This window comes from Genypterus blacodes, unplaced genomic scaffold (assembly GCF_046128005.1).
Source record: "Genypterus blacodes isolate CSIRO-AG114 ecotype Tasmania unplaced genomic scaffold, CSIRO-AGI_Gbla_v1 ptg000032l_1, whole genome shotgun sequence".
NCBI classification, from domain to species: domain Eukaryota; kingdom Metazoa; phylum Chordata; class Actinopteri; order Ophidiiformes; family Ophidiidae; genus Genypterus; species Genypterus blacodes.
Genome location: NW_027466845.1, coordinates 5237945 through 5252136, shown reverse-complemented (window position 1 = coordinate 5252136; position 14192 = coordinate 5237945). Strand labels below are relative to the sequence as shown.

The window sequence follows — 14192 nt, the reverse complement described above, 5'->3', positions numbered from 1 at the left end:
TCTGGAGAGCAGGAAGTTCGAGGGAAGAGGACAGGCCTGAAGAATGTGAGGCAAACCGGGGGAGGCTGTTATTGTACTGACCTGTCAGTTCCTCCTCGCCTTTCATCCATCTGATGGAAGCCGCTGGCTTGCTGCCCATGGCTATGCAGGTGAGCTCCGTCTCGTTCCCCTCGCTGACCACATCCTCGCGGCTCTCGATGATTGGGCTGCCTGGTGGGACTGACCCGCAGCAAAAGCAAGAGTCAAAGACATCAGAGCGGTACATGTACACCAAGGGCGTTGCTTCAGACCTGTGTTTTGCTGGGCTTTGTGCAGGGACTGAATTGTTACCACGCTACATTTAACCCCTCCAGTTGGGTTTGTTTTCACACAGAATGCAGAAGTGATCCCATGTGACTCTAAATATATCAACAAAAGTCATGCAAAAACACACACTCTGCTCCTTTTGTTAGAGCGAGAAAAATCTTAACAGGAAGTAGTTTACTATGCCAGGAGCAATAAATGTCACAGAAGAATGGTATAATTTGTACGTGTGCGTGTTCACAGTCATAATTTGGGCCAAAGGAAACAAAACAGCTACAATTTGACTCAAAGACAGCATCTGGACAGCCAAACCAGTGTGTCACATGATGTCTGAATGGCAGACTGGAGCGTGTGTTATGTGGTACGAAGGCTTGTTCTTTGTGTTGATATGTTCACTCTGTGTAACCAAAGGTGCCGGATCAATCAATGGATCAATAGGTGGCCTTGCAGTTGAGTCAGATCTCCTTTGCTTAGATGTGTGTTACACTTTGCGAGTGGTTGCTGGGTCACTCCTGCTTAAAACAAAGTCTACCAGCAGGGGGGGAATGAACCCAAGCGTGATTTGTCTTTGCACCCACCAAAGCGTCTACAGTTTGAAAGCGACACCTCTTACGTTATCAACAATCTGTGGGTGTCTCCGCTGACCATTGGCCCCAGCCCGGAGTTGCCCGTATCGGCAACTTGGTAAACTCCGCACACACTCCAAGCGACACAACTCAGCGGGATATTTATTTCAAGGACTCTCCAGCGCGAAAACCTGGTTCACAAATTCAGCAGCTAAGTTTCAATTGTACAACCAGAGTAATTACTTTAAAGTGCTTTTAATTCCTTTCAATCCCCCAGGATGTCTGCATGTATAATAAAGCTTAACTAGAGTAATTTCACTCCAAAGCATCAAAGTGTGGCACAGCTGACTCTCAATAGGGAATCGTTTGGAGCAGCCAAGTCAACATTCACCAGGATTCACAGAGTCAACACAGCTGCCAAAACCAACACGGTCTGAACCATCAGCTTCAGCATCTGCTCCTTTTCGTTATGCTGTTGAGCACTGCGAGAGCCTAATTGGCTGACATTTTGTTTCAGTTGCAAAAGATAACAGGATCAAAGATTATTATTATTTCATATTCACCATCTATAACGGGTGAAACACAATGGAAGTGTGTGTGTGTGTGTGGTGGAGTGGGGTGTGAATGCATTCGTGTGTGTGTGTGTGTGTGTGTGTCTTCACGCGTCCGCACACGCACTATCACACATACCCAAGACAGTGATGTCTGCGTAGGCTTCCTGAGGAGGATCTGTGTAGACCTGGCACACATAGCGTCCCTCGTCGGAGAGTGACACATTGGACAGAGACACCCGCAGTTCGTTGTCAGAGAAATTCACCAGCTGGAACCGGCTGTCTTTCAGAGCTGTGGGGATACATGGGAGACGGAGACAGCGTGCGGGGACACAGACGTGAGACATTTTTGAGTGAGCGACGGCAGAGGGATGAGAAAAGGGGGGAAAGGATGGAAGAGGCAGAGTGGAAGATGGCGAAACGAGAGCAAGACGGAGAGAGAGGGAGAGAGAGAGAGAGAGTGCTGCCCTTTTTGCGGGGGCTTTCTCCTTAATTGAGTAAAGGAAAAGTGAGCCTCAAAGATGATTCTCACAAGTTGATTTATAAAGCAGCTTTACAGTCCGCAGAGCACTCACAAAGACAGAGTGTGAAGAGTGCTCATGAGGACTCCTAACAAGCTGGAAGTCTTTAAATGGGCGGCTGTTGCCATGGATGGATGCGTCAAAAAACCTCACATATTCCAGAATAAGGGGGGAAGCATTCAAACATACATAATGAATTAAATCACGGTGTGGAGGTAGAAAGGGCGCCATGCCATGAAAAACCCTGAATCAAAGTAGCTAGAAATCTGTATACTAATGCCTGTGTAGACTGGGGGAATATTCTTTTAATGTAGTCAAACTAGGTTAGCCGCCCCTCAAACTTTTCACTTTGCCTTTCATTTGGGTCAGCCCCTCATCCCTAAAGCACTATTTTACATACACACCCTTGCTCGATTTGATTGAGAGGCTTTTTGATGTTCCAACCTGCCTCCTTTATCAAGTCCTCTTTGCATCTGTTGAGCTAACGAAGTCTATTCAGCCCCTGTTTAAAGCACGGCAAGTTAGTTATTCCTGTCAGGCTTCATAGTCGGCATCATGATCATTATCCAAGGTCTCGGGGCAGCATCAACATGAAACCTCATCCCTAATGCTGTCTTATAATTTGAGAGCTCTTTGGAAGTCTCTCCTCAAAGAGCAACGATGACACTGATGCACTTTAAGAGTCAAAGCACCTGCTAGGGAAGGAAAGCCCTTCTTTTTCTGAAGGAAAAACAGAAATGGTGGGAGAGAGAGAGTGCACGGGTGCTTGCATAAGATTCTGTAGGTTGTGCAAAGATCGAAAGAGGGTTGGCGAGGATCTTCCCCACAGGCGACACAGACGGCGGATGTTGGTGACGCACAAAGTCAGACGTCTGGGTGAATGGTGTGAAACGACATCAGCACGTATATAGTCCCACCTCCTTTCACTGACGTGTGTGTTATGTAAACTCTAAGCTTTACACATTATCCACGTGCGTGTCTTTGCTTTGCTGCTCCAGATCTGCTGAAGTCATGGCAACACAATAAAAATGGAACATGGGTGTTTTCACTTTAATGGACATTAATTATGTTGATACTGATGAACAGCCGTGGCGTAAACTGATTTCCCTTCCTGAACATGGTCAAAATAGACATAGAAACAGAATAAAAGAACATTGCAGAGGTGAATTGAGGTATAAACTGTATATATGAAAGTGAATAATACAGTATATAGCTGTGTATGAAAGCAGAATCTCATTCAGTGATTTTGAAGGATGTATTTGTAAACTTGGTGCCTTCTTTAGGTGAATAAGAGCAACGTGATGTATTCATAGTGAAAATAACAAACCCACAAATCATTCAACGTTCATTGAAACAGCTAAACTTTCCGATCCGCGAGCTCTATCTCCCCCTGAAAACATTGGTTCGGTCCAATGTGTCGGTTGGACGCCTGTTTGATCAGCACGAGGTCGCATCCGAAGCACTTCCTGTTTTCTTCTTTGTTAGTTAATGCAATCAGCCATGTGCATAATTTCTGGAATCATAAAATTGGTTATGTCTATTTTGCATTTTTGTTGATTATTCTTTTGGCTTGTTTACTTTATTAAGTTGACACACACTACTGAAGTACTTTCATTTCTTATCAGGTAAAATGCAATTGCATTATTGTTTGCATTTGTTAGGCATTAATTAAAAGGATAATGTTTGCGACACGTTCAGGGCAGTGCCAGAATAGCAGATGACACAAAGCTGCTGTACTTAAGCATTTTCATTTCATCATCTGATAACATTAAAGATTGCATATATATTCTCACTGCCGCTTTGTTAATTAGCAAACCACAAGATAAGTCCAGGTTTAAATAAAAATCATTGGTAAATAAAATACGTACAAGTTACAACTGAAGTGAATAGGAAATGAAAACACACTCACGCACACACTCGGCGCTCCAACTGCTGTGTGTTATTGCACAAACACTGGCTGAACGCCTTGAAATTAATCAGTAATATTTACAATGTCTGTGGCTCTTAAGTGGCTCCTCTAAGAAAATTACTGAGTGCCGCTCATTTAATCGAGCAAATACTTCCTCCCGGCTAAAGTCGCTCTACCTACCTGTGACATAATTCATAATTTATTTGTTCCAGTATGGATTTGTTTGTTGTCTGACCAGCTGAGACCTTCGCCGGCGAGGCTGTTATCATTTTTCTGTTTGTGTGTTGCGTTTCCTGTGCCTGCGCCTGTGTCTGCCGCTGTTCTTGTAGCTCCTGGTGCGTCTCTATGTCGCCGCTGTTTACCTCCTTGTATACAAAGATCTGCCACTGTGTAGAGCGGCTCCGTTGACAGCTAACAATGCCACTGGCTGAGGGGGGTCCCCACAGAACCAGCAGTCCTTTAGGAACGGAGCCTAGAATAGCGCTGCCATGGGGTTCACAAGACCCCATTACTGGAACACAAACACGCAGCGGCGGTCCAATAATACTTTAGCTGCCTGTCAAAAAAATCTAAGATAAATTCAGATCTAATTGCCGATAAACAAGACCTGTTGTGTTTTGTGGCTGACAATGCGACTGCATTGACTGAGGCGGAGGGAATGACATGTTTGTGCACCCATGTGGAGTGGCTCAATAAAGGAAAAAGAGGAAAATGTTTTCTTAGCGTTGTCGAAACACTGTTTTTTTTCCCTGCCCTGCCCTGCCCTGCCCTGCAAAGACTTAAAATTAAATGCAGTAAAATATGTGCCAGATGAAAAGTGTTTAAGATGTAGGACACCACGTCGCCTATCAATCCATTTCTCCTGCCATAGTCACAGGCAGCTTTGGGTATTTTGAACAAATATGACAAAGCTGTGTACTTAAACTCCCCTGATGCTCTTCGCAAAGGCTAGAAAATGGAACACGCGTCTCGCTACCTCGACTTGTGAAATAACAGTCAGGAAGCAACACAGTCTGAAGCTACGAGGGGTGTTTTTGCTCACCTTGAATCTTGGCTCGGATCCCAGAGCGAAACGCGTACAAAGCAGAGGCGAGGGTTCTGTTCTAAACCAGGAGTCGCCCATATGCTCCTGTATAATTATGACGCTCAATGTCTTAATCTACGAGATTATCGTAAAATCAAGTGTTGACAAGGACGCAAAACTAGTCCCATTACGGTGCAGCAGCGTGTTATCTCCTATTAATCTTGACTCTGTTTGAATTTAATGATTTATGGAAAAGAGCGAAAGATTCAAGGGCAGCCAGATTTCTGTTTACAGAGACAATCTAACCCAAAGACATCCCTGAAAGCTGTATCTGATCTCCTGCTCATATCTGATCCCCGGTGTCAAAACCAGAGCTTTCTTTAGCGCAGGGTGCCCTGAAATGTGACACCGAGACAAGACAATGTTTTGTTTGTGCAACACAATCTGTCTGAAATTCAAACTAAGTCTTACGCGAGCGGTTTCACCATTCTGTGTCAGTACACTCTGCAAACGCAATCTGGATCCGGCGGAGTGATGACAACCATGTCATTTTCACGCTCGTCTTGTGAAAGGTCGGGGTGAGTTTAGGCAAATAAAACTACCTCGGGTTTAAAAGTTGGGGTTAGCCAGATTAGACAATTTAGAAATAGTAAACTCGGAGTGTGGAAACGGCTTTGGTCACGGTTAAATGAGAAAAAAAATTGAGTTAAAATGGAATTCTTTAAATAATAATAAATGAAAACGAGTGACTTTCTTGACACGGCGCAGGATCAGAAAACCAGACAGGTTTTTAAAGTTTGAAGGCAATCTTCGGTTTAGCCCAATTATCTGAACCACTTATTTGTGAGTGACAGCAAAACACCCAAGTTCGTGGTTTGGATTCTTGTTGTTGTGCTGTAAAACTATGTCAGTGCACATGGAAACTTAAGTATATTAAATTTGAACCAGGAAGATGAGCTTCACCAACTCAGGGACACTTAGATTGGATTGTTTTGGTTGTACACTCCGGGTTGCTTTTCCTGGTGCTGTGGGTGCTGCTGGTGTCACCCTGGCTTTCCTCCTTCTACTTTACCATTTAAAACATGTATGTTCCCGCATTTTGTCCAAGGCGCTGAGCTGCAGACTTGGAGACTCCTGCCTCCGGGCTCTTGCGCTGGGTGTCTAGGCCGCTGCTCCTGATGGTTGTGGTAAGGTCAAATGCAGAGGCTGAATTTCCCCGTGAGCGTCAATAAAGCAAAGGACGGCTGGAGATGTGCCAACTCGCGCCATATATGGTATAAATGTTCACGATAACGTAATCGTGATTGAATCCTTTCCGCCATATTTGAATCGCTAAAGTGAGATTTTGACTTGCATTTTCCGTCTTGTTTTTGTTTTCTTCCTTTCGCACACCCGCAGCTTGAGCTCTCTCTCACACATACCCACACACACACACACACACACACACACACACACACACACACACACACACACACACACACACACACACACACACAGGCATAACTTGGGAGATGGAGACAGACATTTCCGAGCCGCACGCGGTAAGGGTGTTTAGCACAGCCGGTGATATAATTACAGTGCAGCTCAGCGTGCTCGCCCCGAACATGTGGACCGGTTCATTTTCCTCCAGAAAAAAAAAGTTAAAATTGCAGCATATCAATTAAATACGGCTGTGCTCCCAGTGTCAGGAGTTAGGACAACAAAACATTTGACTGTGTGCAAAGAATGGCTGAATCCTGTTGGTGACATTAAGTTGAAGTAAATTAGAAGTGAACTCTCACCGGCACACTCTGCCTCACATGCTGTTGAGTCGCATCCACTATGTCATATCCCACCACATCCTCTCACAGTGAGGGACAACACTGCATCTTATGGTGTCATCAGTTGCTTCAAAATGTATCTTTTTGAGTTCGTAATGTATCCAATCATGGATTGTATCAATTTCAGAGAGGGGGAGAGAGAAAGAGAGAGAGAAAGAGAGAGAGGGAGGATGCTTCTCTACAATCCAGGCATAGACTTAAATGTAAACAAACACAAATCAATCAAACAGTCTATTTTCCCTTTTTCATCCATTGAAATGTAAATAGGCGGCACTCACGTCTGACGTCTTTGAAGTAGATGGTCTGTCTGTTGGGGTTGAGTAGCTGGATGACCGAGTCGTCGTTGTTCTTCACCCTGCAGCTGATGGTGGCTGTTTCTCCCTCAATCACGGACACATTATCGGTCACCAGGTTCTGACCTTCAACTTGACAGATGCGCAGACGAGCACAGATGAAAAACTGAACACTCAAATAGGATTTTTATCTGAGTAAATACTGCAAATATTTATATTTCATACAACAGGCAGCATGTCAACACAAGTGGTGTAAAGCTACGTGAATAGGCCCCGTAGATTGTCTGTTTGCAGCCATGTCTAATCCTTTCAATATAAGAGCCATGTGCAATTGTTTGTCACTATTGATCTCCCCCAGCTCAGAGTGGGCCCAGTGAGTCAGTGCCAGATGGGCTGTAAGCTCTGCTGCCCACGAAGGTAGGGAGAGGGGAGGCTGGGAAGACAAAGAAATAGTGTAAGAAAAGTGGCGAGTGCGATAGTAGATACGGGCGAGGTGGATCAGAGCGGGAAGAGAGAGGGGGGAGTCGCGCGCACACACACACACACACACACACACAGACAGATAGAGCTGAGCGGGCCGGGATGCTGTTTATGGCTAAGCTTTATCAGAGCCCTCCATCTGAGCTTCCATGTGACCAATGTGTGCTCAGTGGTTTCTGTTCTGTATCTCTTGGAATAAAACCACCGTAATCATCTGAGTCACCCTCCGTACGCTGGCGCTGTTGACACAGACAGACCCCGGCCCTTGTCACAGCAACTCGGGCGACATCACCTCACACGGCAAAAGAAAAAAAAACAAACAAAAAAACAAAAACCCGGGGCTGGCTTTGTTTCCCATCTTCCAAGTGAAGGAGGGAGAGAATCAAAAGTCACCTTGTGCTATATTTATCTGGCAGGAGACAAAAAAGCATAAGGGGAGAGAGAGAGGGGGGGGGGGTGATGCTTTTAAATGCCTCAGATTCACGCCGGCAGGAGGAGCGACACTCTCAGCCACAGCCCGGAGGAAACATGAAAAGCACATTTGCATGCCCGAGTTGTCAGATACCTCTATTGCATTCTGACATTTACAAAGTCGGGGGTGTGTGTGTGTGTGTTGTGGGGAAGGGGAGGGGGAACACCTGCATTTTCAGATAGTGATAATGGGAATAGACAGCCAAACTAACCTGATTCAAAAGGGAACTGTACGACTGCGGTGAGTAATAAGAAATTAACCTCCTGCGGTGAAAATCTCCCCAGACCCGCCTGATGCAACAAACTACCCATTTCATTCTCCAGCTCCATAACACACACACACACACACACACAGAGGGAAAGTAACAGGTTACGTCCCGGCTAACACACACTCCTTTCAGAGTTAAACCCGGAGCTCTTTTTTTATTTTTATAATGGATTTCATATCTACTAATGGTTAATCACCGTGGACTTAATGAGAGGGACTAATTTAAAAAAAGAGACTTACAGTGTGATAAGTTTTAAGAGAGAAGTTGAGAGTAATTGTGGTTAACTGTGAATGAATTAATGAACTACGATGGCACTCAGAACGAGTCCAGGCAAAATAAGACTTCTTATAATATGCTGGCTTAAAGAGATAGTAATAATAATAATAATAATAATAATAATAATAATAATAGGTTCATTTCTCATAAATAGTAGTTAATAAAAAAAAGTCTGGACCATTTGCCCCCATTCATGTTTCATTCTTGTTTTCATTATTATTTTTGAAAAACTAAATAACTCACTAAGATATCAAAAAATTAAATCACCCCGATTTTAAGAAATCATTTGAAACATCCTGGTTCTGCCTGAATCGGGATCTCAAAGCCGGCGGATCGTTTCTCTCTGCTGTGACTTAAGCGATGTCGTCCCTTAATAGACAAATACACAAACCCAACAGACGCGAGTGCAAACGCCGAGCAGACGGTGGTGAAGATAGAGTATGTAAAACTGTACATCGCTTTCAGGATAAGCAAGGTGATTTCCATCTCAAAGTCATGATCATAATAAGAAGGGATTGCTGAATCATGGACATCCAATCAAAATAATCTGTGCGTGTGAGTTTTTTGCTTTATGTTATTGAGGAAGTGGAAGCTCTGCACACCGCAGACAATGAGGCAAAAGTGATTTGATGTCTGTTTTATTTCCACGCTGTTAAAGTAATATATTTGGCAATCAAAACAGCAACAGAGCGCATCCTCAAAGCAAGGTTACGCTGCTCCCAATCTGTTGGACTGAGAGAAAAGGGAAGGCAACAGATAAATTCTCCATAAGGTTTAGCAGCCCCAAGCAAGGTTGGTCCTCCTCCAATATCCAAGCCCAGGCTCATCTCCAATTCAAAACACACATAAATAACGTTGCTGTGATTAGCAATCCCATCAAAGTGAAAACAGGCCACTTTGCGGAACATGGAGGGTTTTCGCAATTGGAGTAAACATTTTCAATTGCCTCGGCATCCTGGTGGTGATTGGGTGCAAATGAGGAAAGGCAGTCATTAATTCTGGGAGGTGGGTGGGGATGGAGGGGGAGTGGGCAGAGGCATGGCACAGATGACTGGCTGATAAATTCACACTCATTCCAGCAGCTGTCTGGGAGAGTAAAGTGCTTGTATCTCTACACATGGCTGCCCTCCTGTTCCCTGCATCACAACATACTGAATGAAACAGTCAGAGGGAAATACAGACCTTCTAAAGTCTGTGCACTCTCTGAGGGGATGTACAATCTGGCGCCGACTGTCTGGCGTGGAGACTCGGCTCATCAGGCGTACTCAAAATGCAAAACAGCGCTGGCCGACCAACCAACCAACCACCCCACCACCTCCACCACTCCCCCCTCCTCCCACCCGACCAATTTTTGAGAAAAAGTTGACGAAATCAGGAAATATTAGTGGCAGCCGTCTCTGCCATCAGGAGTTCAGAAGCGGGCACCTTTTGAATCAACCTCTCCCGCTTTGAACTTTCCTCTCTGTGTTTTCACATCAAAGACATAAAAGGTGCAGGAGAAAGCAGCAGCCTCCTCCTCCCCCCTGACTCCCCCTCCCTCCCCCCGACTCACCGCTGTCTGCAGGGGCCGTGTCCTTTCAAGGAACAACCAGGACCACAGCCGGTCATTAACAATAAAAGTTTCTCCACGCGCTCCTCTGATGCTGCCGCTCAGTCATTAAACCCTGATCCACATGATGAAATGCTGTTTTAAAGATGGCTCGCAAAGTAACAGGCTTATGTCTTAGGGTATAATTAGCCGAGCGGACCCATTTCTGCCTGGGAAGATTTCAAAAGAATTTGTGCCCATTAATTTGACCATCTTTTTTATTTTATCAAAGACAAGCTCGCTTTAGCGTCTCCGTGTACCCGTTTGAATAATGAGCCTCAAACATGGCAGGAGAAAATAAGGCTATTCCACCAGAAAAGCAAATGTTCTTCCTCTATTGTTTTCCTTCTTTTTTTATACCCTCACACATGGCGGAACAAAAAACCAAACTCCCCCCAAAAACAAGCAGGGCCATTCATGTAAATATGCACAGATGAACAAGCTGGGACGGACAGACAATCAACAGACACAGATGAATGCAGACAGATCCAAAATGAACAGCAGGTAGCAAAGAGAAAGTGTACCTGTCACGGTTTCAGCAGCTCCTGTTGCAGCACGGGCGGCGATGAGAGGAGAGAAGAAGAAGAACAGACAGGTTGTGAGTGGCGAGAAGGCAAGAAAGGGACATTTTTCCACTTGTAGCCAACAATTATTTCACATTTGTCAGGGTAAATGAGTATTTATAATATCTTGCCATAGTGAAATTCATTAAATCCAACCTTCATGTGCTATTGGTGTAATTTTCCGACAATTATGAAAAACACAAAAGGCCCCGGAACAACAAGGTTTGACATTCCAACCGTTTTATTTTTCCAAAGGTGCGTACAATCGCGATTTAATGAAGCGCCATTGTCGCTCTATCCGTTCCTTCCCAGAGCGCCACATTAATATGGAGGAACACAGGGGGACGTGTGTGTGTGTGGACTTTGTTTCTGCCACTCCCCTCGTCCCCCTGATTGAGATTCCATACAGCCTGGTGCCGGAGAGCAGCCGCAGCCTGGAGACGCTTCCCCTGGGACGTTCGGTGTATCCTGGAGAAGAGAGCACCCAATCGGAACGGTGCCCACCCCAAAACTGGCATCTCGAAGGGGCACGGGGAGACTGGCACGTTCCCAAGTCCCTACAGCAGCGCTCCAGGCCCACACCCCTGGGAGAGCTTCCATCATTCATTGTCTGCCGTTCATAAACAAATCCCTCCCACCTCTGCTGCCCGCCCGCTTGCTCGCCCGCCTGCCCAACTGCTCGCCCGCCCGCCCGCCCGTCTGCCCTCGCTCTCTGCCTAAATTCTTATATTTCACACGCTTTTATTTTATTGACGTTTCACACAGACTCACTGCTTCCTCAGTCTGGCTGTGAGCAATGTGAGCTGCAGTGCCTGGTGTGTGTCGAAGTGACTGGTTGTCTCGCTTGTCATTGCCGGCGTAATAAGGGTGTAAGGTATGACACGTCCTTGTTATGCTTCTTTGTGCATTTTCAATGTGTCAGCAATTCCCCCTGGACAAAAAAAAAAGTACAAGTGACAAATCACACAAGATGGGAAACAAATTTGGAACATTGTCCAGGTGCCTCGTATCGGCAAGTGAGCTGCAGCTTAACTCAACCTGAAAACTTCCAGTCTCCCAACGCAACGCTTCCGCGACGTGATTATTCAAGATAATGAGGCTTCTCGCTATCATTTGTGTGGCAATTCCGCTTCAAGCTGCGTGCGATCTGGCCGAGGAGGGACCCGGTGTTGTACAGGTTGATCGCCAGATTTAAACTCAAGCTTGAACGAGCACACCGTGTGTCCCAGTCCAACCAGCCCCCAGGACAGCCCGTAATGAGGCATTTGAGCCGCTTTAATTGCCAGGTAATTATAATGTTGTAGCAACATTATGTAAATTACTCATTATCACCTTGTAAACGTACTATATCTGTTCTCATTACTTTGTCAGGAATAGCACAGGATAACCCAGAAAGGCGACGCAACTGACTGACAGAGGGGCGCCACGGTGTTAAATCTTGTCAACAAAGGCCTAAATCCAAACAGAGACTTGTGATAAAGTGGCGAAAGAGTGACACCTCCTCTAACCCCTCGCCGTGATCCACTTCCTGCTGGTGGCCTGTGAAGGGGCTATAAATAGCGTGGTGGCGGCGGCAGTGGCGCGTCTGCCGGGCTCCCCCTTGTCTCCCCCGGTAGCTGCGGCGCATTAGGTAGAAGTTATGAGGTGCCAGCTCGCCTGTGATTAGATGTCATGGCTGTCGCTCTGCTTAGACAGTGCTGATAGACAGATTTCTGGGGGGAAACGCATGCGGCGGCAGCGGCGCGCGGCGGCAGCCAAAGCACCCGATCTGTCAATCAAGCGGAGGGGGGAGGGGAAGAGAGGAGTACGGGCAGGGCCAAAGCGTCCTCCAAATAAGGCCTGTCCTTGTCTCCTCGCCTGCTCTCCTTTTCATCCGCACCTCTTAGTTCCACAGAGTTAAGTGGCATTGTTCCCGCCGTGGCGAAAGTGGAGCAGTGGCGCCGCTACGTTTCCGCTCTGAGATGTCACGTTCTCCTGCTGCATTATGTTTTCTATAATAACCGAGGGCTCTAAGTGCTTTGGTATTCAGACACTTGCATCCGTGATCAACCCATTGTCACCCAAAATGAATCCATTATAATCGGCACTATTTTTGAGTCGGCGAGGCAAACTGAGATCTCGGGAGACTGATGTCGACGTAGCAGCGGCGGCACACGGCTCGCTCTCTGCCGTGCTCCCCCGACTGCCTCTCTTGGTGCTGCTCGCTAAAAGCAGTGGGGTAACACTAATGAGGCAACATTTTCCTCTCCGTGCCGGCGTGATGTCTTTGAATTAATGTTCTCTCCTTTCAGGTAAAACATTCCCTCCCTTATTTATGCTCGTGAGCCGCGCTCATGTTGCATGTCAGCCTAACGTGTGATCGCGCCGCATAGGAGGACATAGCAGAGTAGGATCACTCACGCTCACACTCAAACTCACTCGCACACACGCATTGGCACACCTTCTTCGCGTGTGAGTCAGTGTCAAATTGCGCGCATGTGTGTGTTTTTATGTGTGTGCCATGGTGTGGCGTGTGGAGCCGGGCTGTCTTGCTGCGTGTAGCCCACTGTGTTTTCATTTAATTAGAAGGATCAGAGGTGGGCATCAAACTTTTCTCTTGGAGGAAATGGGGAGGAAAAGCGAGCTCCTGCAGAGTGGACGCGGTAAACACAGGCGGTGGCGGTGGCAGTGTGACTTTCCAAAAATAAAATAAAATAAAATAATGGTTTCATAAGTCCACTGACGGAAACCGTGGTGAAGGCTTTAATGCTCATTTGCAGCATAAGATATTCAAAATCTTCTGTCTTCCTGTAAATGATAAGTATGATCCTGTACATAAAGGCACTTTGCATATGACAACCACGCTTGGATGCTTTTATTGTAATAACCCTGAATTCACAAAGCCTCTTACCGCTCTTCATGTTATTCGGTGAAAAACTGCAGATTTGTGCATTATTTACGCCGGTAATTGGCTGCGTTTTATTTGCACAGTTGACCTGCTTCTTTTGCTATCGGCGCTCAGGTACGCGGCTTAATCCACACCAAACCTGTCAGCCAGATATCAGGGAAAGAAACGCTCACTTGTTAACGCCGCTGGGAATATTCAGATTAATTCCTCCCCGGGGCCCAACCTGAAACATATTAATCAGGTGAGGCTTAGCGCAGATGCAGAGCGCCGGCGTCTTCTCGATAAAACAATGCGGTAAAAAGGCGATTTTTGCGCGTATCCCTGCAGAGGTGGATAATTGCTCGCTATTGACGGGATACGCGATGTAAATTGCCAATCTATGACCTGGATGTTATTGTCATCAAACCTGAGAGGACACGTGTACCTGAAAACAGCTTTTGGGGAGATTAATGGGATAATCCTCAGCATACAAAAGGCGGATATATTGAATGCGTTTGCCCTGGTTTCCTCCCTGTAAATCGCTGTGGGCATCTCCAACACAATCGCACACACACACAACAATGGAGGCTCTCGCCGCATGTCGCCGAACGCCAGACTTGAAATTAAGACGTTTCGCGGCACGGGATGAGTGATGTCTTTTGAAAACTTTGAAAACAAAACAAGGAGTGCAA

At 46.0% G+C, this 14192-nt stretch overlaps 1 protein-coding gene across 1 annotated transcript in view; it reads right to left on the bottom strand.

Annotated features, from left to right (window-relative positions):
• Positions 1-14192, bottom strand: part of cadm1b (cell adhesion molecule 1b) — a 118992-nt gene that overhangs the window by 26124 nt on the left and 78676 nt on the right. Inside the window, exons 2-5 of the mRNA XM_076146055.1 lie at positions 10596-10616; positions 6973-7119; positions 1560-1712; positions 82-219 (exon numbers count right to left, since the gene is read on the bottom strand). Of these exons, the coding sequence (XP_076002170.1) occupies positions 82-219; positions 1560-1712; positions 6973-7119; positions 10596-10616 (459 nt within the window). The remainder of the gene's footprint in view (positions 1-81; positions 220-1559; positions 1713-6972; positions 7120-10595; positions 10617-14192) is intronic.